This window comes from Pungitius pungitius, chromosome 1, assembly GCF_949316345.1.
Source record: "Pungitius pungitius chromosome 1, fPunPun2.1, whole genome shotgun sequence".
NCBI classification, from domain to species: domain Eukaryota; kingdom Metazoa; phylum Chordata; class Actinopteri; order Perciformes; family Gasterosteidae; genus Pungitius; species Pungitius pungitius.
Genome location: NC_084900.1, coordinates 3,939,314 through 3,961,776, shown reverse-complemented (window position 1 = coordinate 3,961,776; position 22,463 = coordinate 3,939,314). Strand labels below are relative to the sequence as shown.

Below are 22,463 nucleotides of genomic sequence, written 5' to 3'. Positions count from 1 at the left end.
GAGAACTCGATTTTTCTCCAGTGACGAGATAGTGGAGCAACAGATGCAAACATCCGTTGAGATCTTTACTTAAATCATCGTAAAATAGAAATGAGAAATGAGCTGGAAACTCATTGGATATGAACGAGACAATTCATTCATTCATTTAGTCATGCTGTTATTTCCTGTTCCAGTTTCATTCTGCACCTTGAGAGAGGAGATATTGAAGGGGTTACTTTTACATTTCGGATCAACCACCCAAACGTGGAGGAATGAACCGAAGCTGCTCTTCAAACCACATATTTCCCTCCATGTCCAGAACACTGGCTTTGTTACCGCGGTCTGAATCGACTGAACTTTTAGTATATTTGTGCTTAGCGATACGGAGAAATACTACTCCTCAAGTTGCCTTGGCAACAAGCAGAGATGCATTTGTATCATAGCTCGCTCCCTTGTTTCCAAAATGACTCTTACTCTGGACTCAAAGCCTCTTTCACGAGTAATTTTCCTCTGCCTCAGTGGTCATGTGTTCTCTAACTTTGTCATTTCATCAGATATCTACAGTGGACCAGCCAAACACATCTTCATGTGTTCATATGTATAATGAATACATTATACATGATGCACATCACTTATTCATGGTGCCCTGCTAACATTGGCCAGTTCTGTCCCCTCGTTGCTGTGACCGAGCCGCGTTCACACTGCTTTTAAATGCTTGTGTCTGCACAATATGCCTTATCTATATTATTATTATTATCTAATCTGATAATAATAATCTGAGGCCAATCTCAGAATATCAACTGTCCCTCTAGGTGTGAGCAATGAGGAGCTTCCTACACGGAGAACTGGTGCTACATCAATAAGTAAAACCACGCAGGCAGAGAATATATTCCGTCCCTGTTCAGAAGTCCCTCAAACTGAAGCAGGACCAACATCTGGAGGGAGTGCGGGGTTCCTCGTATCGTTGTTTCCTCTTCAGCTTCACCAGCTTGTGAACAGCTTTATTTCTCTCACAGTTTCCTCTCACACCAGCTGCTGGTCTTTTTTTTTTTTTAAATTCATCCCCCCCCCCCCCGCAGCTCATTGATGTTTCTTGCTTGTACTTTAGTAAATAGATATAAGCTGGACTATTGACAACAAAATGCAGGTCTAGATGGCCTCCCTTGATTGAGGTTGAGCGCTAACGTTCTCTCGGGTGACCATCTGGACATCGTCCCCTAATGGATGTTCCTTGAGCCCGTCAAGTTGGTGGATGGTTTGTAGAAATACCACAAGGTCACCCTTGGTATGGCAGAGCCATCTGTTCTTCTAATGGAACACAGCTCAAACAGCTGGAACGATTTGGCTTAAGCTTCTGCAGGAGCAGATGAAAGGAGAGCGGGGAGGCCTCTGCAGAGGGAAGGAGCCAAGTGACCAAAGGAGGGAGGGAGTGGAGGGAGGGAGTGGAGGCAAGTCGACGACCCAGGGTCCTTCCGAGCGCTCGCTGTCCCTCCTCGGGGAACCGGTTCCATCGTCTGGTGGGTCGTGGGTCGGAGCGGGCCCCGGGCAGCAGAACCGGAGCGCCCTCGGCACATGGCGCATTGCTGCGACACAGCTGGCAGCCTGCCTTCACTTTGGGCTCCTCCTGCTGGTGGAGATGCAGGTATTTGTGTGTGTGTGTGTGTGTGTGTGTGTGTGTGTGCTTATCTAACTTGGATTGTGATGAAAAAATAGATCAATCAACACAACAGACGCAATCACTACGAATGAATGAATGAATTTGTGTATTATTTCATATTCTTAATATGATCGGTGATAATGGTTCCTGAAAATAATAAAACCAGTGCAGATAATTAATTGTTTTTATTGATAGGTACAACATTAAGACAATAATGAGTGTTGTAAGACAATTATTATTTCTATCTCTACGTCCCCTGCTGCAGCCCCCCCCCCACCCCCACCCCCCTTTGACAACACAGTTCATTTGATACCGTATTGCTCACCTCTATTCTTGCATACCTTTGTCAGACAGATAAGACCTGTGTACATTTACAGAATCTATACAGACAATCTACAAAGACCGTAGGTTAACAAAAAGTGCTGTAAATTCATGCTACAGTGCTGCGCTAAATCAAGATCTACACTAAGTGTTAAAATATGGTTTGATCTTCTGATAAAATGTCTTCTAAACATCTTTATGGTTATAACAGAAAAAAATAACATTCTTTAATAAGTTACCCAAGCCTTTTTTTTCTCTTTTTTTGACAGTTATTGAAATACTTCTGAGCAGTTAAATAAATCCCATGTGATGCTACAGTTTGATGTGTATAATCGTTGTAAACATTAAATCTCACACATTCAACGGGGAAACGTATCGACGCATTCTACCGCATCGTACAGTACAAAATCGTTTATGCTGAGCAGGCGCGTGTTTCACGACGTCAAAACATCGGTGGTGTAAAAGTCGTCCCGGGGTAAGGCTGAACAACGACGCGCCCACTGATGCGTGACATCACAGCGTCGCGCCACTGGGATGTGATGGGGGGGGGGGGGGGGGGAATAAAGTGCCTGCGTGGCGTGGACCAGTTGAGATGGATAATCGCTGTACGTGTGTGGAGGTTCCGGGGATTCTTTTCTTTTTTTTTCGGGGGTTTGTTGTTGTTGTTGTTGTCGTCGTCGGCGTGGCGACGCCCTCATCAGCGCAGTGAGTTGGTGGGCATGCAGTCGCACAGAGCCCTCCTCTCGGCCCTCAGCACCAGCGTCTCCGTCTGCGGGGGGGGGGGATAGGGGGGCACGGGAAACATGGAAACTAGGACTTATTTCTGACACCATCCGGATGGTGAAAGCTTTGTGATAACCGGAAAATAGGTTGTGTTCTCCAAAAGACACACACAAAAAAAGCATCAGCGTCTATTAAGGAAGTCCATTATTAGTGGGAAGCAACATAACATGGAGAAACATGTATATGAAATAAAGACCATAACACTTTAGTAAAAACCACCTGCATAAATGTAATAAACAAGCAATAATGATTGGTTCAAAGAGTAAGGTCTCAATAGTGTTCAGTGATGGTTGAAGCCCTCGTCGGGTGGTGAATCACGAGCACCGGAGGTGAAAAACCTCTCAAAACAACACATAGAAAGAGGAAAAATACGAGATGAGTCACTTACTCGGGCATCAAGGTTGAACGCGGTCTTCTTTAGATCTTGCAGCGCCCTTTGCATAAACTCAAAAGCGTGACAGTCCACACACGGGCGACCTGGAAATAAGACGAAAGAAGTCAGAAGTAAAGGCACTGTCATTAGGTCATCAGTGGCCTTACTGAGAGATGTCATTAATTAACGCTTTTCAATAAATGTTATTTCTTATAATATATATTTTGTATGTAAGGAGCTATTTATGTCAACTGCGGAGGTCTACTGCCATTTCAGATGAGTTCAGTCGATAAAAATCCTAACGATGCGCCTCTAAACCTCCACATTGTTCGCGCCGTGCCGTGGATGATAAAAAAAAAATGGGTCACACACAGCGGGGCCATCTTCAAGTCGGGACACAGACACCAGTCACATGACCCAATTAGCCTCCGAGTGGACCTGCTCTCGTTGGGCCGTGAACACATCACCGCGGCGGACACTAAATCAACCGCAGCGAACACATCCACGGGGGGGTGTTGGAATCCACGTACTTTCTGCGGGGATGACAGTCCCGCTGTCCTGGTCCGCCTCGGCGGCCCCGAGGCACAGCAGCTGCGCCGCCAGGAGGAGCGCGGCCGCCTGCAGGTATCCGCTGGACGCCATGTGGAGTCGAGGATGTGGTCGCTTTACCTTTGGGAATCACAAGTAGGTGACGCGCGCGGGTGAGTGGTGTCGCTCACAGCCACAGAAAATGTCCGCAATTCGATGGGGTAACAGAACCCGCGTCGGCTTTGTTCGGGAGACAGTGCCTGTTTTAATACGTGTAAATGTGTTAAGTGAATTAAAAATAATGCATTTGAAAGAGGACAATTACTGTCTGTTTAACGGACGGCGTGTCAACCTACCGTGAATCAGTCGAAGATATTTTGCCGTACGCCAGATGAACGCAAGATGCCCACCTAGGATGTGATTAAAGGGAAGTGCGCATGCGTCGTGTAAAATTAGCCCTGGGTACCAGAATCAAGACTTCCGGTTTTAACATTCAAAATAAAGGCCTGGGTAAAGGTGAAATTAAACCAAAGACTATAAGTGTAACACGTTTATGTAAGTAAATAAGTATATTTAATCAACTGAGGTACTTTGGTTTTGTCAATCCAGAAGATTTTAGAGGATAATATTGTACCATTTAACATACCAAACATGATACATTTTTTTAGTTTTAGACTAAAGTACAAAGGTTTATAAGGTATTGCAATTGTTCTCCATCCCTTTCCACTATACTGCTCCTGCTATTACATAAGTAATAGACAACATAACACCTTGAGCATTCTACGTAATAGTTACTTTTACACCTCCATTTAGTGCATCATATTTCTTTTGTTTTAACTGAAGTAGAAGTCATTCTTTTTTTTAAACATTTTTATTATATTGCAGTATTGCAGTATTACTTTTGACATTCTTCTTTGGGTTATATTATTGGGTTATTATAGTGTATATGCACCAGGGATCATATTTGGTGACTTGCAGATATTATGATACTTGTGTCATTTCTATTTAATTATTCAAAGTAAGTAAAACTAATGAAACATGTAACGTTCTTTGACGTCAGTTAATTAACCCACAGTTACATTTGTTAAGTGTTATGCATCCTTCTTTCATTTTATTAAAACAAAATATAGACTACTATATATCAGAGTATATACAGCAGCGATACAACCACAGTCCAGATGGTTAATTATACCGGGTTTATTATTTTTTTATCGTTTTGATTTCAATGTTTTCAAATGATCCAGAGCCTTGTGTCCTGGGCGGGGTCCTGACTGTTTTCTTAGGTAGCTTGTTAAAATGCCCGAACTCAAAACACTTCTTTTTCCAAGATGGCGTCGATGAAGGACAGCGACACCGGACTGTGGCTTCACAACAAATTGGGATCCACGGACGAGCTGTGGACGCCCCCGAGCATCGCGTCCCTGCTCACCGTGTCGGTGATAGACAACATACGGCTGTGCTTTTCGAGCCTATCGCCGCCCGTGAAGCTGAAACTGCTGCTCGGGATGCTGCATCTCCCCCGGCGGACCGTTGACGAGGTGGGTTGCGCCGCCGCTGTTAGCTTAACGGCTGTTAGCGCGACAGGTGAAGTGAGATAAAACAACTTCAAAATATAACGCGGAGGAAGGAAGAAAAAAAAAACGCGCTCGAACTCTTTGCCCGGGCTCCTCTAAACTAAAACACAAAAGAAACGTCGCTGTCCTTGAGTGCGGGTTCCGGCGGACGGGCGGGCGGGACGTCTGGTCGCGTTTACGTGTCTTGACGGTAGTAGCTAGCTTGCTAGCAGCGTTACTGGCGACGGTAGAGCGTAAAAAAAAAAGAAGAAACACAAAGCAGCGGGTCCCCGACGTCTCCGCCTCTCACTGCCGCCGATACGAAGTCACCCGTCTGCAAACCCCGACGACGAGGCAGGGTTTTTGTTTTTGTTGTTGCGTGGTTTTCTAGTTTGGCGGTTTCGCCGAAGCGACGACAGGGAAGCATCAGCCCGGCGGGTCTGGTGCAGACATCGCGGTGGGATGGGCATGACCGAGCTAACTTTAGCCCGGCTGAGCGGGAGGGCGGTACCGCCACCTGTTGAGCCGCTGTGTGCGCGGCGTGAGATGCGTGCGTGTTCAGATCAGACGATTTATAGCATGGATTTATCCGGAGATGACGCGACGGCTGCCTCCACTCAAGTGAACTGAAGATCAACATGCGGGTTTGCCTCTTAAGTGTGATGAACTTAATTGGATCTTGCAAATTAAATTACATTTGAAATTCTTTCTGTTGGTTAAAACAAATGAGCAAGTAAAGTTTTGACAATTAGATAAACAACTCGATTAGATTATCCCGCAAATAAAAAAAAGAAATAAAGGCAGTAACATGTTTATTCTCAGGCAGCATAAAACATCTGTTCTTTGTGGGCTGACGCTGCCTTCCTCTCTCCCAGATGAAGGAGGCCCTGTCGGAGATCATCCAGCTGGCCACAGTGGATTCAGAGCCGTGGGTGCTGATGGTCGCCGACATCCTCAAGTCCTTCCCGGAGACCGGCTCGCTCAATCTGGACTTGGAGGAGCAGAATCCGAATGTGCAGGATATTCTCGGCGAGCTCAGGGAGAAAGGTAGAGTGTGACTTTGTGAATCACGGAGCTGTGGTGGAGTTCAACATCGTTCATCTTCCTTGAAGCAAACTATCAATGTTGCAATGCTCCGTTTTCATCTTCAACACCTTTTGAAATCAAGTTCACCTAAATCTTTTTTCTGGGCGAATGTAACACAGTGATGATGAGGAACTAAATGTGATTGTAGTAACACTAAATATATGCTGAACCTGGTTTGTCAACTGAGTGTTAGACAAAAAAAGCAGCCACAGGTAGAGATGCACTGACTCAAATAATCGGTGGTTGATCTCTTTTCCTCCGCAGTGAGTGAGTGCGAGGCATCCGCCATGCTTCCTTTGGAGTGCCAGTACCTGAACAAGAGTGCGTTAATGACTCTGGTGGGACCTCTTACACCCCCCGTCAAACATTTCCAGCTGAAGAGGAAGCCCAAGAGTGCCACCCTCCGAGCAGAGCTGCTACAGAAATGTACGGTAGTGGAAACCTCAACTAATAGTGTTTTTTCTTCTGTGGCCTTCCTTTGGCATATTTGTATGACATTGTTTACAAGTTGATGTATTTATTAGTACGTTTATTCTTCGTTTTACTCTCCTGTGAAGGTCGTTGGGTTTCCATCAAAGTATTGATTTAAGAATTGTGTGTAGTGTTTTTGATCTTTCATCGTTTGTGAAATCTTTTTTTATTTTCTATTCCAGCCACAGAGACAGCCCAACAGCTTAAAAAGACAGCTGGAGTGCCTTTTCATGCCAAAGGGAGAGGATTGGTCAAAAAGATTGACACTACTAGTGAGTTAAATATCTACAAATGAATCCCACACAGCTGCTCTTTCACTTGTTATCAGTCAAAAAAATCGAATGCATTATCCATTTTATTCCACTTGTGTAACCGCTGCTGGTATTTGTCGATATTTGCATCACAGCTCCTCTCAAGGGGATTCCCAAGGCCCCGTTCCGCAGTCCCACTGCCCCCAGTTTATTCAGCCCTCCCAGCAACCGCACACCCATTGCACCCGCGCGGACGCCCTTGCGTAAAGAGAGGGGGGTCAAGGTGAAGTCTGGTTTATATGCATCCTCCATGTTGTTAAGACTATGTTGAGATTATGTACCTACATGTTTCATCACCGTTATCGTCGTAGTGGACGTGGCTGAGGTTACAGATCTTCTTAGTTTGGCCTTTCTTGTTCTTTTCAGCTTTTAGATATTTCAGAGCTGGATATGGTTGGAGCTGGAAGAGAAGCTAAGAGGAGAAGGAAGACTTTGGGTAATTGTCTTTCCATCCCTGCATCGGCAACGTTTTTTGAGCCCCGGTGTCCGTCAGTGTTTAAGTCGTTCCTCTGTTTTTAGAAACTGAGGCTGTGGAGAAAGCAGCCAAAGAGGAAGCAGCCGCGGCAGCAGTGGTGGAAAACACCACACCCGACTACGCTGCCGGCCTCGTCTCCGCACAGGTGCTCCACTCGTATTACCCCCCCCCCCCGCTCCGCGTTCATACTCCGCTTCTCCTCTTCCAGGTCTATCGTAACAAATATTGTTTTGTTTTACAGAAACTCGGGGCGCTGAACGAGAACCCGCTGCCGTCGACCAGCTACCTCCCCGCCACGCCCAGCATGGTGCCCTCCTCCTCTTACATTCCCAGCTCCGAGGCCCAGCCAGGTTAGACGCAGCGCCGTGTTGACACAAACTCCTCTGGCGCCTTTTTATTGGGTCACGAGGCCAGGCGTCAGCACCGTGTCAAACTCACCGCGTCTTTCCCCCCCCCCCCCCCCCCCCCCCCCCCCTCTCTGAAGCCAACGCGGGCGGCTCCGGGCGGGACGTGCAGCAGGCGGCTCGCCAGCCGGAGGAGTCGGCGACGGCGGGCGCCGGCGCCACGGCGACCCTGCCGGGCCAGTACAAGCAGAGGACGCCGATGTACAACGCCGGCAGCACGGCTAATCCCGCGACCCCCACGTCGCCCAGCACGCCGGTCTCCACCCCGGCCAGCAACGGGCCCCCGGCGGCCGCCACGGCCAGCCAGCCGGAGACCCCCACGCCGACTCCCAGCACGCCTCAGACCCCCACCCCGACTCCCAGCCCCGTGCCACCACAGGCCCAGCCCAAAAAGAACCTGTCACTCACGGTAAGACGGAGAACGGGGGGGTCCCTGAAAGGCCGCAGTGAGCGCGTTGCTCCTCTCGTGCGCAGCTGTGGCTCAACCCTCCGCGCGCTGTTTGTGCTCCTCAGAGAGACCAGATGTACGCGGCCCAGGAGATGTTCAAGACGGCCAACAAGGTCACCAGGCCAGAGAAGGCCCTGATCCTGGGCTTCATGGCTGGATCCAGAGGTACAGGACTAATCCGCCGGATCAAACCAGAACCAACATTTCCTGTTCTAGTGGGTCTTGAGTAGCTGTTATATTTATTCAGAGGATTTTAAATTGTCTCCTCGTTTGATAACAGCTACTTTTTTATACTGAGCACTCGCTCAACATTATAAGACGCTTGCAGAAACCTTGTCCGAGTACGACAGGCCGACTAATCAATGCATAGATGACTAACTGGGGAAAAATGCAGGACGGGTGAACTGTGGACTCAAGTCTCCTGTTTTGTGTTTTAGGGCCATAAATGCGATGGTTTAATCAGTCTGTGCATTGATCATCGCTGCAGCTTGTCTGGCGTTATGGCCACATACTAATCCTGTAGGTTAATGGTTAACTATTGGACAACTTTGTCCACTTAAACAAACAAACGTGATCTCTAATCTGCCACTTTAGTGTTAAAGAGGTTCCTGCAAGGTTGCTAGAGTTTTATTATTATATTATTTTACTACATTTAATACACTACATTTTTCACAGTTGCAGGGAAGTGTGGTTGAAGTCGATGTCTCTTTATTTTGTTCATTGGGTGAACAATCGCATGCCAGAAAGTGCAGGTGCATTTACCTGGAAACAGAACACCGTCAAACAATTAAAGGTTTATCCCGGACGGCACCTAAACACAAACCCGGGGTTCCCGACGTTAATCGTCTCCTCCTGCCCGTCTCTCGCAGAGAACCCGTGCCCGGAGCAGGGCGAGATCATCCAGATCAAGCTGAGCGAGCACACGGAGGTCCTCCCCAAAGCCGACGGCACCGGCAGCACCACCATGCTGGTGGACACGGTCTTTGAAATGAACTACTCCACGGGACAGTGGACCCGCCTCAAGAAATACAAACCCATCACCAACACCTCCTGAGGCGCCACGCTTTCTCAACATCAACAACAAACAACAACAAAAATCGCACGCACCTCAGAGGGGTCTGATCCAGTTCGAAGAAGCCATGTTTACACATTTAAAAGTATTTGCATTCACGTTTGGGCCAAATGGAGCAGCGGGCGACGTTCCTGCATCGCCACAGTGCGGGACTCTTTGAAGAACATTTCTGTACTTTGTTTGGTCGTTACTCGGAGCCTTTTTATTGTTTCAGTTTTAAAGTTCCCTCCCCGATTCCCGGATGCTCCTCTGGTCAGAGATTTGTACGATTCTGGTCCGAGGAACAGTTCCCACGGCGGACACCTTTCAGCTGTTGTACTCTGAGGTGCAAGCGCGTCTCATAAAAGAAAAGACCAGACTGTGGATATTTTTCTGTATGAATGTCACATTTGCAGTATATCTTCCACCCTTCAGAACAGAAGGGTGACAAAAAATAAATAAAAGAACAATGACACGTGGACTTAGAGGTGACCGGGGGAAGAAAAAAAAAAAAAAAACAAGAGCGGAGGAAATGAGTTCTTAATGCTGACGCGTTCGGTTTGGAGCCTGCAGGTGGATGTTTTCAACATTTCTTTTGTCCTTTTTCCAAAGAAGGCAAGAAAATAAAGTAACAGAATCCAGTGAGATGTTTCAGCAATTTGTATGCCTTCCCCCCCCATGTGTAAGTACATTAAAAGGTTTCCCACGCTGTTTCACTACTCTGATATTGGGGGGGTGTGGGTATCGCCAACAGGGCCAAATCGGGCTTCCTGTTGAAGCTGGACAAACTGACCCTTTGTTAGATTACTGTGAACAACAGCTTAGCTCCGCCGGGGGGGGGGGCGGTCTGATGACTTGGAACGGCAGAAATGTTTGTGTGGGCGTGGAGGGCTTTTAAGGCCTTGAACCTTGAAACGGGCAACACACTCCTTCTCATGCAGGTACGAGCCCTACAAACACCCAGTGGGGATGTTAAAAGTATCAATATTCAGTCAAAGAAACTTGTTTTGTGTGTTAATCTCTTTTTTTAAACTTGGGCTCACAGTTGTCTCTGAACAGTAAATTATACAAAGACATAATTGCAACCCCCCCCCCCCCCCCCCCATTACTGCAGACATCTCTTTAAACATTCAGCTGTGGTGATTGTGCCTCTTTGTACTACAGCGAGCAGGAAGACCCGACTCCTGGTCTCAGTTGGCCCCGGGGTCCCTCCAGCCCCCGAACGTCTTCTCCAGGTACAGGGCCACCTCCAGGGTGAGGTGGTCCTGCAGCTTGCCCGCGCCGACCTGCACCCCCAGGGGCAGACCTTCCTCGCCCAGACCCAGAGGGCACTGGGTGACCGGCAGCCCGAGCATGTTGATGATACCTGGAGGGAGGGCAGCGGAGAAGGAACACGAGTTGGGTCATGACTTGTATGGCTCTGTTCTGCAAAGTGAAGTGACTTGACGTGTTCTAACCAGGCTGATTTGCTGTAGTGAAAAGCAGTTGTCATGATAGATTTAGAGTATAGTACCCAAAGTAATGTGTACTGTTCATTTTTAGGTTTAAAAAAAAAAAAGACAACGGAGCAATTAAATCCTACTGTTGGGACCCAGTGACCTAAAATACTGTCTAAACTTGGATAATGACAACGTACCAAATCTTCAGATTGCAGCCTGCAGGAGACGTTCTGAGACACAGTACACAGTACACAGAGTTGTGTACCGACCTGTGTAGGCGCAGTCGGCCGGCCTGAAGAGCGGGTGGTGGTGTTTGGGAGCCACCCTCGGGTGCGACGGGTAGAGGAAGACGCCGTCGGTGCCCAGCAGCTCGTCGACGTTCTTCTGCAGCCGCTCCTTCTGCTGGATGATGAATGCGGAGGGTTCGGCGACGCGAGCCTTCTCTAGCAGGGCCAAACCTGAACAACACACACACACACACAGTTTGGTTATTTGTGTACCAAAACAGTCTTGTTTGGCGCGATCTCGTGTTCAATAATACAAATTAATGTAACTGATGATTACATTAATGAACAAATTGCTTCCCCCTCTCACCGATAGCAGCCACGGTATGATCGGATCTTCCCACCATCCTTTTCAGCAGCTCCCAAAGAGGCCACGTCGATTTTCCTGGTTCCCCCATCAGCTCAACAAATGGCGTCGGAGGCTGAGGAGAGCAAGACTGGTGGGTTCAATCTGCGATTCTGCCCCCAACTGGCGTCGTTTACCCCCCCGTACAGACACGCATGCAGGGCACTTGCACCTGGAGGACCCACCTTGCCCTCCTTGTCGGGGAGACTCATGTACGTGTCCCAGATCTGGATCCCGTAGCGGAACTCCGGGAAGTGCACTTCCTGCACTTTGACGCCGAGGTCGGCCTCCAGCCGCTCCACCACCTGGAGAACATGGAGAACATCACTGCATCTGAGGAAACCCCCCCCCCCCCCACTGTTCTCACTGTGCAGCGAGACGCACCTTCCTCTGAGCGGCCATCAGCTCCTTGCTGACCGGCGACGTCATCGGAGAGCCGCCGTCGTGAGGGATGGTGAAGAACCGCAGCTTCTTCAGGTCGACCTTTGTGTCTAAGGACAACCTGCGCGTGTGAAGAAATGGAGACATTTACATTTCTAGATGTGCACATTAGCATCTGGTTCCCCCCCCCTTCGGGGTTGCCTCTCACATGGCGGCGTTGGGTCCGGCCATGATCCTGAGCATCGGCAGCAGGTCCTCGGCGTAGCGGCACATGGGACCACTGCTGCAGAACTCCGCTTGTCGGCCGCTGCAGACGGGGAACTGGTTCTCGAGGGAGACGACGCCTGCAAAGCGACACATCGGAACCCGGTGAAGCCGCGAGGAAACGGGGCCCCCGGGAGACTCATCACTGTTCATTTCAAAGACGCAGCAGTTAAAGAGCGACATTATCCGTCTCTTCCACCCGAGCACAACGTTTTAAGGGGGCCATCGTATACATTTGACATTTAGTTTCTCCTACCAGGCGTGGTTTTATGTCCGAATATTCCGTTGAAGAAACAGGGCATGCGGATGCTGCCGCCGATGTCGGAGCCCACGCCGATGACTGCGCCTGCTCCTCCCAGGATGCTGCCCTCCCCCCCTGAGGCGGGCAGAGGGAACGAGGGCGTTAGCGGCAGCACTTTTGACGGTCTTATTTGAAGCCGGTTGAATCTTCAAAGGCTCGATTCCTTCCGGCTGACGTCAGGGGTTTTCTGACCTGAGCTCCCCCCCGGGATCCTCTGGAAGTCGTACGGGTTGTTGGTGATGCCGTGGAGGTGGTTGTTGGACTCGCACCACATGCACAGCTCGCTGGTGTTGGTGACGCCCATCGGGATGGCGCCCGCCCGCTTCAGCAGGGCCACCGGGGGAGCGTCGACCGTGGCCACCACTCCTTTCCTGGAAACCACTCCGCAGGTGAAGGGCATACCTGAGAGAGGAAACGGGTTCAAAAAAATGCTCAGAAATCAGAGCTGCCTCAAAAAAGTTGAATCCGTGTAACGTTAGCGGTTTTAAATGAAACTAGATGTTTTGAAAGTGTTTGACAGGTGACTAGATTCCCTGGAGGTTACCCTGGAGGGCAAAGGACTCTTTGACAGAGAGCGGGACTCCCAGTAAAGGCAGTCGGTCCTCCAGCACCTCCTCTCCTCCAGTCTCCTCCTCAATCAGCACGTCGACCTGCTTCGCCTCCTGCAGGGCCGCATCGAACCTGGGCGCAGAATTATTTCACCCAATTCGGTTTAGTTACTGCTCAGAGAAGACCTGATATTAAGAGTATTCATCAGAGTGGAAGCTACAGACACTGAAGGATTTAACTGTTGCCGTGACAGTAGCAATAGAACAGTAAGTTATTTCTAGACTAATTCTTTAATTGCCCTCTGTCTATTGATAGTGGAAGAACATTACATTGAGAACTATGTAAACATAAGAACCCCCCCCCCCCCCCCCCCAGAGCGGTTTCTTGCCTGTCTTTAGTCACGGCGTTCAGAAAGGGGTTGACCTCCTGGATCCTGTCGATGTAGGCCTGCACCACCTCCACGCTCGACACCTGCACAAACACCACAGTGTGACTTGTGCACCTGCTGTCACAATGAGATGCAAGTATTACACTGCACCCCTCCATGCGAGATGTGACCCCCCCCCCCCCAAAAAAAAAACGGGAGAGCGATAAGAGAAAAAAAAATGTTGCATTATCCACCATTGTGCTGGTTGTAGCTTCTAATTAGTCTGATTAAAGCTGAAATGACTAAACAGCAGTTGAGAGCTCAAAAATAAACCCCCCTGCTCTCGGGCCCTCGGCCGCGCGCACACCTCTTTCTTCCGGATCTTGTGGGCGAGCCGCGTGGCCGACATGAGCAGCAGAGGGCAGCTGACGGGCGGCAGCTTGCGGCTCCCCGACGGCGCCCCGCTGCGAGGGGACAGGAGCCGGAACAGCGCGAACAGGAGCCCCGCCGCCGCCTTCAGGAGCCACACCTGGACCTTCTCCAGTCGGGACAGGGCCATGTCTGCACCGCGGGGGTAGGAGGCGGGGGGGACGTGGTTTCGCTCCGCGCTGAACTCCTCCTCCTTCTCCTTCTCGCAGGTGACGGAGGATGATGAGGTGAAAGAGGAGAACCTGCAACGTCACACGGGTGAGTGCGAACGGAACCGGAAGTTCATGTTTTTATTCTTCTATTAAGACGTGTAAAATACTCCCCCCGTGCTGGTATGATGGATCTCTTTCATGAAGATGGTTTCCTCATTTTTATTCATGAAAGAAAGCTTTTCTTCTTCAAAAAAAAAAAAAATAACGGACCTAGTAATTTGACTTCTCACAATATTCATCAGTAGAATAAAACCATGAGATGGCTTGAAGGCCCTGACGCATTCACTAAGTAGATCTTGAAATACTATTTATATGTATTTATTTATTTATTCATTATTACGAGGGTCCAGAAATGACTAACGTGAAATCCCAACGGGTATGTGATGCAGGCAGACTTTCAGGATTAAGTTTTATTTTGAAAACAATAACCTGCATTTGGAGCCTTTATTTTGTCCAGCTTGATGTTGGCCTACATCGGCCTCGGAAGTAGTAAAGGTCAAATTCAATAAGGGATTTATCAAACGCGTGGTTATGTGAAAAGCTCTTTCATCAACACTTCAGTTCTGTAATTCATCACCGAATGGTTTAAAATACACTGAATATTAACCTGAACTTCAGGTTTTTACAGAAAAAGTTTCTGTTTGAAAGTAAAAAACACGACAACATTTTCAAAATCTTTAATAAGATCCCATTTTAATGGACCGTTTTTCTCTAACTTCCTACATGACTTTTTTTTTTACAGCTTTAGTGACTACGATAAGATGAATTTGGTGTATTGTAGTACAATTTATGGTATTTGTACCTAAGTAATGCGTATTTCCTGTTGCAGATATTCTGTGGTGCAGTAACGCTCTGTGGGCACTAGAGGGCAGCATCGCTGAAGGCTGTCACGTTCACCCCTTCATTTCTTATTGAACAAACTGAGCACGTAGCAGCAAATATTTGACCATTTGAAATAATGCTAATGACATCTTATCATTCATTGCCTCCCAGTTTATTTGTATTGTTTGCTTAATTTCTCCATAACTTTTACCGTAAAAATAAAGATGCAATTTTTTTTATCTGAGCTACTTTGAATATTTACACGTTATTTCATTTATTTCTACTCGGCTACATTATTTGTAATGAATAATGTTTACATCTCGCTCCAATGCGTTTGTCTGACAGCTATAGTTACACAGCAGATTATTCTGGATCTTCATGCTATTTATACGTTAAACAATAACTCCTGTCTTTTATTTTGGTGCTAAAGAAGCATCTTTATTGGTCTTGTTGGGTTTGTCTTTCCAGAAGACTTTTGCTCCATTTCATCTTATTAGTGGAACAGTTTGAGTTAGGGCTTTTGTAAATAATTAATATTAATATTCTTATTTATATATATATATATATAAAAAAGGAGCAACAACAATGTGGGCCTCGAACCTGGTCCTGCACTGAAAATGGTACTGCACTCTTGTACTTGTAGCTGCCCTATAAAAGGCAGGAATGGGCACTGCACACGGGACTAGCACCATGTTAAAATGTTAAAAGTGTCCATATTCAGTCAAAGAAACTTGTTTTGTGTGATAATCTCTTTTTTTTTTAAGCGCGAGTGTCTGGTCTCAGTTGGCCCCGGGGTCCCTCCAGCCCCCAAACGTCTTCTCCAGGTACAGGGCCACCTCCAGGGTCAGGTGGTCCTGCAGCTTGCCCGCGCCGACCTGCACCCCCAGGGGCAGACCTTCCTCGCCCAGACCCAGAGGGCACTGGGTGACCGGCAGCCCGAGCATGTTGATGATACCTGGAGGGAGGACAGCGGAGAAGGAACGTGAGACTCAAGATCTCTCCTTACAGAGAGTAACCCCCGAGCGCTGCCGGACCGGCCCGTGAAACCAGGTCGAGGACCGACCTGTGTAGGCGCAGTCGGCCGGCCTGAAGAGCGGGTGGTGGTGTTTGGGAGCCACCCTCGGGTACGACGGGTAGAGGAAGACGCCGTCGGTGCCCAGCAGCTCGTCAACGTTCTTCTGCAGCCGCTCCTTCTGCTGGATGATGAATGCGGAGGGTTCGGTGACGCGAGCCTTCTGCATCAGAGCCAAACCTGAACACAACACACACACACATTGATTTGACTTGAGGGGCTAATTCATTTATTAGTTATACAGCTACTATATGTACTTATGTATAGAATGTATCTGATGACTAGAAGCTTCACATTAAATGACTGCCAGTTGGGTTACCTTCATATTCTTTGTTTTATTTTACATATAACTGATATCTATTAGTTGATGTTTCTGTTAGTTTGTGTCTGAAAAAATCCCGATATCAGTCTTGTTTGGAGGGCTTTTAGTGTAAAAAAAGTAGTTTTGAAAAGAAATCATGACCACGTTAATGAACAAATGCAAAATAATAATTTTGTGTTGTATGTTTAATAAAGAAATTATATTAAACATATGAAATAAATACACATTTCTAAATATCCTCACTATTGCTTTATCATGTCGATTTAAAGGGTTCGGGGTGACTTTGACGTCCACTTAAAAGTTAGCAAATTACCTTTTAAATATTACCAAACAGTTAAAGTACATCTTTTCATCTCCTCTCACCTATAGCAGGAATAGTATGATCTGATTTTCCCACCATCCATTTCAGCAGCTCCCAAAAAGGCCACAGAGGTTTTCCTGGTTCCCCCATCAGCTCAACAAATGGCGTCGGAGGCTGAGGAGAGCAAACATTTTAGACAGAAGTCATTAAAAAACAAACAAAATAAAAGCAGCCAGAATAAAGGAGTTATTGAAAATAATGCAGACCAAGGTACCAAAAATAGGAAGCAGAAAATAATGATTTCTCACTAAATGAAGGACCTTCGAGAGGTGACTTGGTTCAATTGGAACGCTGTGCCTGTGCAGCTTAACAGGCCAGCGAACCATTTATCTTACAATAAGGGTGGTTACTCTGCCTCTAGTACTTAAGAACGTCCCCCCGTACAGACACGCATGCAGGGGACTTGCACCTGGAGGACCCACCTTGCCCTCCTTGTCGGGGAGACTCATGTACGTGCCCCGGATCTGGAATGCGTAGCGGAACTCCGGGAAGTGCACTTCCTGCACTTGGACGCCGAGGTCGGCCTCCAGCCGCTCCACCACCTGGAGAACATGGAGAACATCACTGCATCTGAGGAAACCTCCCCGTTCCCTCTCAGGGAACTCGAGCTGCGTAAAAATGCTGTGGGAACGCCTCTGCGTGACCGCGTCATGAAGCACGTGTGAAATCGAACCAATGGCGATCTGGTACGTCATAGGCGGGCGGCGCCGGGGCAGGATGCGTGAGGGAGATGCAGTGCAGGTGCAGGCGTGGCCGAGGTCATGTCTGTACGCCTTTTCCCCGGTTGCTCTGCTCCCAGGGGTTCTGGAGAGGGTCCGTCAGGATGGCGTCAGCCCACTGTTAGTAGCCCCGTTCTGGCCGGCCCGAGTATGGTTCGCGGACCTTATGTCGCTCCTCGCAGGTCCTCCCTTGGAGATTCCCATCAGCGCGGAACTGCTGTCTCAGGCGTCGGGGTCCATCGTTCACCCCCCGCCCCGAGCTATGGAAACTATGGGCGTGGCCCTTGAGGGGACCCGCCTCTTAGAATCCGGTCTCTCGACCGAGGTCGTGGAGACCAACCTCCACTCCAGAGCCCCCGCTACAAGGAAGGCGTATGCCGGTGGGTGGAGGCTTTTTGCCACTTGGTGTGGGGAACGACAGCTGGACCCAGTTAACTGCCCAGTCGGTTTAGTACTGGAGTTCCTGCAGGAAAGTTTCGCCACAGGTTTATCCCTGTCCACTATCAAGGTATATGTGGCGGCCCTGTCGGCAACTCATGCCCCACTAGATGGGCGTTCTCTGGGGAGACACCCACTGGTATCCCGCTTCCTTCGTGGCACCCAGCACTGGATGCCACGAAGCATCCAGTAGCCAGCAGCCAGCACTGGAGTTCCGTCCTGGGACCTGGCCGTCGTACTAGAAGGTCTCTCCGGTGCTCCGTTCGAGCCCATCGCAGAGGTCGCAGTGAAGTATGTGGCTCTTAAGACCCTCTTCCTGCTCGCTATTTCTTCCCTCAAAAGAATTGGAGATATGCAAGCCCTCTCGGTGCCCCCCTCGTGCTTGAAATTTGCACCCGGCACGGTGAAGGCGTTCTTACTACCTTCTCCCGGCTATATTCCTAAGGCCCCGTCCACTATGGTTGGGCCTATTGTGCTGCAGGCATTCTGTCCTCCTCCTTTTCTGACGTCGGACGAAGCTTAACCTCCTCTGCCCAGTTAGAGCCTTAGACTTCTACTTCCGCAGGACCTCCCTGTGTAGGCTCTCCGAACAGTTGTTTGTGTGCTTCGGGCCTCCCAATACTGGCGGCCCGGTGACTAAGCAGAGGATGAGCAAGTGGGTGGTTGAGGCCATCACACTTGCTTACGAATCGGCCAGCCAGCCCGTACCTTTGGCTGTCCGGGCCCATTCTACCAGGGGTATGGCGGCTTCTAAAGCCCTTTTGTCGGGAAAAGTATCGCTGCACGACGTTTGCACGGCGGCAGGCTGGTCCTCTCCCCACACGTTCGTGAGGTTTTATCGTCTAGACCTTAACTGCACGCCTGGAGCACAGGTGCTCTCGTCTGAGTGTGCGCACTAACTTCACACCACGGTCACTTGCTCATATGGCGGAGTGGGTATTGGCGTTCCCACAGCGTTTTTACGCAGCTCGAGTTCCCTGAGAGGGAACGTCTCCGGTTACGTATGTAATCGTAGTTCCCTGAAGGGAACGAGACGCTGCGTAAACTTTGCCATACTCCCGACTTGCCCGTGGCACTTGATTCGGCCGTTCAGAGATGAATGGTCCTGCCTTTCGGGTCCCTTTATAGCGTCCTGGCGTTGCCCGCCTATGACGTACCAGCTCGCCATTGGTTAGATTTCACACGTGCTTCATGACACGGTCACGCAGAGGCGTTCCGACAGCGTTTTTACACAGCGTCTCGTTCCCTTCAGGGAACTAAGGTTACATTAGTAACCGGAGACGTTCTCACGGTGCAGCTTTCTACGTGCAGCGAGCAGAAGTCGTACGAGACGCACCTTCCTCTGAGCGGCCATCAGCTCCTTGCTGACCGGCGACGTCATCGGAGAGCCGCCGTCGTGAGGGATGGTGAAGAACCGCAGCTTCTTCAGGTCGACCTTTGTGTCTAAGGACAACCTGCGTGTGTGAAGAAATGGAGACATTTACATTTCCAGATGTGCACATTAGCATCTGGTTCCCCCCCCCCCCTTCGGGGTTGCCTCTCACATGCCGGTGTTGGGTCCGGCCATGATCCTGAGCATCGGCAGCAGGTCCTCGGCGTAGCGGCACATGGGACCACTGCTGCAGAACTCCGCTTGTCGGCCGCTGCAGACGGGGAACTGGTTCTCGAGGGAGACGACGCCTGCAAAGCGACACATCGGAACCCGGTGAAGCCGCGAGGAAACGGGGCCCCCGGGAAACTGCTTCATCACTGCTTTGTTGACACCACGTTTATATGGAAAAAATGGCTCCCTTTCACTGTTTACCAGAGGCTGCCCGCCCTCCTTTTCAAACATTGGTATCTGCGAACAGATCGGGTCAAGACTACATGCAGGAAATGGTCAAACTGTACGTCCCTGCAACGCTCGCCGCGCTCTGCGTCCGCCAATGAGCTTGTGGCTCCATCGCAGGGAGCTCAACACTCAACAAAGTACCAACTGTTTGATGTCCTGGCTCCTAAATGGTGGAATGAGCTCCCCAATGACATCAGGACAGCAGAAAGCTTGGAGAAGCTTCCGACGCACACTGAAAACGCGCTTTCCACCGACTACACCTGGACGAGTCGTAATGTACGTATGCAATTTGACATTTAGTTTCTCCTACCAGGCGTGGTTTTATGTCCGAATATTCCATTAAAGAAACAGGGCACCCGGATGCTGCCGCCGATGTCGGAGCCCACGCCGATGACTGCGCCCGCTCCTCCCAGGATGCTGCCCTCCCCCCCTGAGGCGGGCAGAGGGAACGAGGGCGTTAGCGGAAGGAAAAGGATCCGATCGACTCTGAATCCAAAGTGGACATCAGGAAACCTCTCCCGATTTGGTTTTAACGGGTTTTCTGACCTGAGCTTCCTCCCGGGCTCCTCTGGAAGTCGTACGGGTTGTTGGTGATGCCGTGGAGGTGGTTGTTGGACTCGCACCACATGCACAGCTCGCTGGTGTTGGTGACGGCCATCGGGATGGCGCCCGCCCGCTTCAGCAGGGCCACCGGGGGAGCGTCGACCGTGGCCACCACTCCTTTCCTGGAAACCATACCGGCGTTGAAGGGCATACCTGAGAGAGGAAACGGGTTAAAAAAAATGCCCAGAAATCAGAGCTGCCTCAAAAAAGTTAAATCTGTGTAGCGGTTTTAAATGAAACTAGATGTTTGGTCGCTGGTTTTGAAAGTGTTTGACAGGTGACTAGATTCCCTGGAGGTTACCCTGGAGGGCAAAGGACTCTTTGACAGAGAGCGGGACTCCCAGTAAAGGCAGTCGGTCCTCCAGCACCTCCTCTCCTCCAGTCTCCTCCTCAATCAGCACGTCGACCTGCTTCGCCTCCTGCAGGGCCGCATCGAACCTGGGCGCAGAATTATTTCACCCAATTCGGTTTAGTTACTGCTCAGAGAAGGCCTGAAATTAAGAGTATTCATCAGAGTGGAAGCTTATTTCCCAAGAAAACACCAGAACCCCCCAGCGGACAGGATGGACGGCTTCTTGCCTGTCTTTAGTCACGGCGTTCAGAAAGGGGTTGACCTCCTGGATCCTGTCGATGTAGGCCTGCACCACCTCCACGCTCGACACCTGCAGAAACACCACAGTTAGTCATCGAGTCGTGTGATCCTGGGCTTTTGGGGAGGGGGGGTGATGATGGAGGCCTTGAAGCGTGGCCGGTACGTGGCATCTCTCCAGGGGAGGCGTTGAAGATGTCTGTGAACAGCTGATCAGCACAATGCTTCAGGGTGGAGGGGGAGACCGAGTCCGTTTAGTTCTGATGGGGGGGGGGGGGGCTGGATGGTGGATCTGTGCGGGATGAAGACTGTCCCTTTGTCGACTGTCGCAGTTTCTCAGAGGACATTCGTTTAGCATCTCTCGCCTCTATGTCGACACGTCGACAGAGATCTGCTGTAAACGGGGGCTCGTCGTCGTCATAACGCACCCTGGTGCATGACCTTAAAATGGTGGTCATCTTTCCCCCTGCCATCAGTTTCCTCCCAGTGTTTTTTTTGCATTAGCAGATGAAAATCACACAGAAAGGAAGTATCTACCAGTGTGTCTTGTGTCGCTTCCTTTTTGTTCAGCTAAAGTTGTGCAACAATATCTCCACGTGATTAGGCCAATAGGAGTGGTCCTGCATGCTTTGCATTACTATATAATACACATTATTGTGCTAGTTATTTTGTGATTGCACCTTTTAAATAATCTGTTCATAATGACATAACTGAAAATAAGCTGAAAAGTCACCTAATTGGGCGTTTCTTCACTCTGCGTCAACCAAAAGTGTAATAAGACTATAAAAAATTAAGCTCCGGAGATATTAGTAGTTAAAGTTAAAAAATACCCCCTCGGCCGCGCGCACACCTCTTTCTTCCGGATCTTGTGGGCGAGCCGCGTGGCCGACATGAGCAGCAGAGGGCAGCTGACGGGCGGCAGCTTGCGGCTCCCCGACGGCGCCCCGCTGCGAGGGGACAGGAGCCGGAACAGCGCGAACAGGAGCCCCGCCGCCGCCTTCAGGAGCCACACCTGGACCTTCTCCAGTCGGGACAGGGCCATGTCTGCACCGCGGGGGGAGGAGGGGGGGGGGGAAGTGGTTTCGGTCTGCGGGTCGCTCTCCAACGAACTCCTCCTCCTCCTTCTCGCAGCTGACGGAGGATGATGAAGTGAAAGAGGAGAACCTGCAACATCACACGGGTCATATACTGGGAAACGGAAATTCGTGTTTTCATTCTTCTCTTTAGACATTTTAAATAATTCCTGTGCCGGTATTATGGACTTCTTTCATGAAGTGGCTTCCATTCTTTCTTTATTTGCAGAAACAATGTCAAACCGGCCCGATGTTGGCTTTAAATCTTTAATGAGTAGATATTGTATATTTAGGGCATTGTTGTTTTGTGGTATGTTACCGAGTAATTTATCGTCTCACTAGAACTAGGAGACAAACACGAGATGGACTGAAGACCCCGAATCAAATACTAAGTAAATCAATCATTATTAATAATGTATAAATTAATTCCCAATTTCCGGACGACTTTCAGATTTGAGTTTTATTTTGAAAAAGAAAATCCAGAATAAAGGCTTTATTTTATCCATTTTCGGTCTCGTAAGTTTCTGTTTGACAGTAAAAACATGACCAAACATTTTCAAAAGTCTTTAATAAGACGTTTTTTTACAGCTCTAGTAACGATGAACTATATTAAAATATAAA

General features: G+C 49.2%; 4 protein-coding genes across 6 annotated transcripts; 1 reads left to right on the top strand and 3 right to left on the bottom strand.

Moving 5' to 3' along the window:
* Window positions 1–1,896: 1,896 nt before the first annotated feature.
* nicol1 (NELL2 interacting cell ontogeny regulator 1) lies at window positions 1,897–4,133 on the bottom strand. 2 transcript variants are annotated; one of them, XM_037478442.2, is made up of 4 exons: window positions 3,998–4,133; window positions 3,644–3,901; window positions 3,129–3,217; window positions 1,897–2,726 (listed from the first exon to the last, which is right to left on the bottom strand). In XM_037478442.2, exons 2-4 carry the CDS (start codon window positions 3,753–3,755, stop codon window positions 2,655–2,657), a joined length of 273 nt encoding a protein of 90 aa, XP_037334339.1. In that variant the 5' UTR covers window positions 3,756–3,901; window positions 3,998–4,133; the 3' UTR covers window positions 1,897–2,654. The 2 variants fall into 2 exon arrangements, with proteins under 2 accessions (XP_037334339.1, XP_037334338.1); XM_037478441.2 differs by having other exon boundaries at window positions 3,644–3,782; window positions 3,998–4,105.
* An 823-nt stretch (window positions 4,134–4,956) lies between these two features.
* nelfa (negative elongation factor complex member A) lies at window positions 4,957–10,135 on the top strand. Of its 2 annotated transcripts, none has more exons than XM_037478438.2 (11): window positions 4,957–5,179; window positions 6,070–6,241; window positions 6,545–6,706; window positions 6,934–7,023; window positions 7,158–7,285; window positions 7,429–7,498; window positions 7,582–7,682; window positions 7,779–7,887; window positions 8,022–8,350; window positions 8,455–8,554; window positions 9,259–10,135. In XM_037478438.2, the coding sequence occupies exons 1-11, from the start codon at window positions 4,970–4,972 to the stop codon at window positions 9,441–9,443; spliced, it is 1,656 nt and encodes a 551-aa protein (XP_037334335.2). In that variant the 5' UTR covers window positions 4,957–4,969; the 3' UTR covers window positions 9,444–10,135. The 2 variants fall into 2 exon arrangements, with proteins under 2 accessions (XP_037334335.2, XP_037334336.2); XM_037478439.2 differs by lacking the exon at window positions 4,957–5,179 and adding an exon at window positions 5,548–5,851.
* A 52-nt stretch (window positions 10,136–10,187) lies between these two features.
* LOC119222100 (fatty-acid amide hydrolase 2-B) lies at window positions 10,188–14,114 on the bottom strand. Its single transcript, XM_062560828.1, has 11 exons — window positions 13,739–14,114; window positions 13,393–13,475; window positions 13,000–13,136; window positions 12,648–12,857; window positions 12,411–12,530; window positions 12,099–12,234; window positions 11,894–12,011; window positions 11,695–11,814; window positions 11,474–11,585; window positions 11,149–11,337; window positions 10,188–10,806 (listed from the first exon to the last, which is right to left on the bottom strand). Exons 1-11 carry the CDS (start codon window positions 13,928–13,930, stop codon window positions 10,631–10,633), a joined length of 1,593 nt encoding a protein of 530 aa, XP_062416812.1. The 5' UTR covers window positions 13,931–14,114; the 3' UTR covers window positions 10,188–10,630.
* Window positions 14,115–14,675: 561 nt separating this feature from the next.
* On the bottom strand, window positions 14,676–21,856 carry LOC119222103 (fatty-acid amide hydrolase 2-A-like). The gene is made up of 11 exons (XM_062560829.1): window positions 21,620–21,856; window positions 20,760–20,842; window positions 20,482–20,618; window positions 20,124–20,333; window positions 19,888–20,007; window positions 19,291–19,426; window positions 19,083–19,200; window positions 17,012–17,131; window positions 16,592–16,703; window positions 15,898–16,086; window positions 14,676–15,789 (listed from the first exon to the last, which is right to left on the bottom strand). Exons 1-11 carry the CDS (start codon window positions 21,809–21,811, stop codon window positions 15,614–15,616), a joined length of 1,593 nt encoding a protein of 530 aa, XP_062416813.1. The 5' UTR covers window positions 21,812–21,856; the 3' UTR covers window positions 14,676–15,613.
* Window positions 21,857–22,463: the final 607 nt, after the last annotated feature.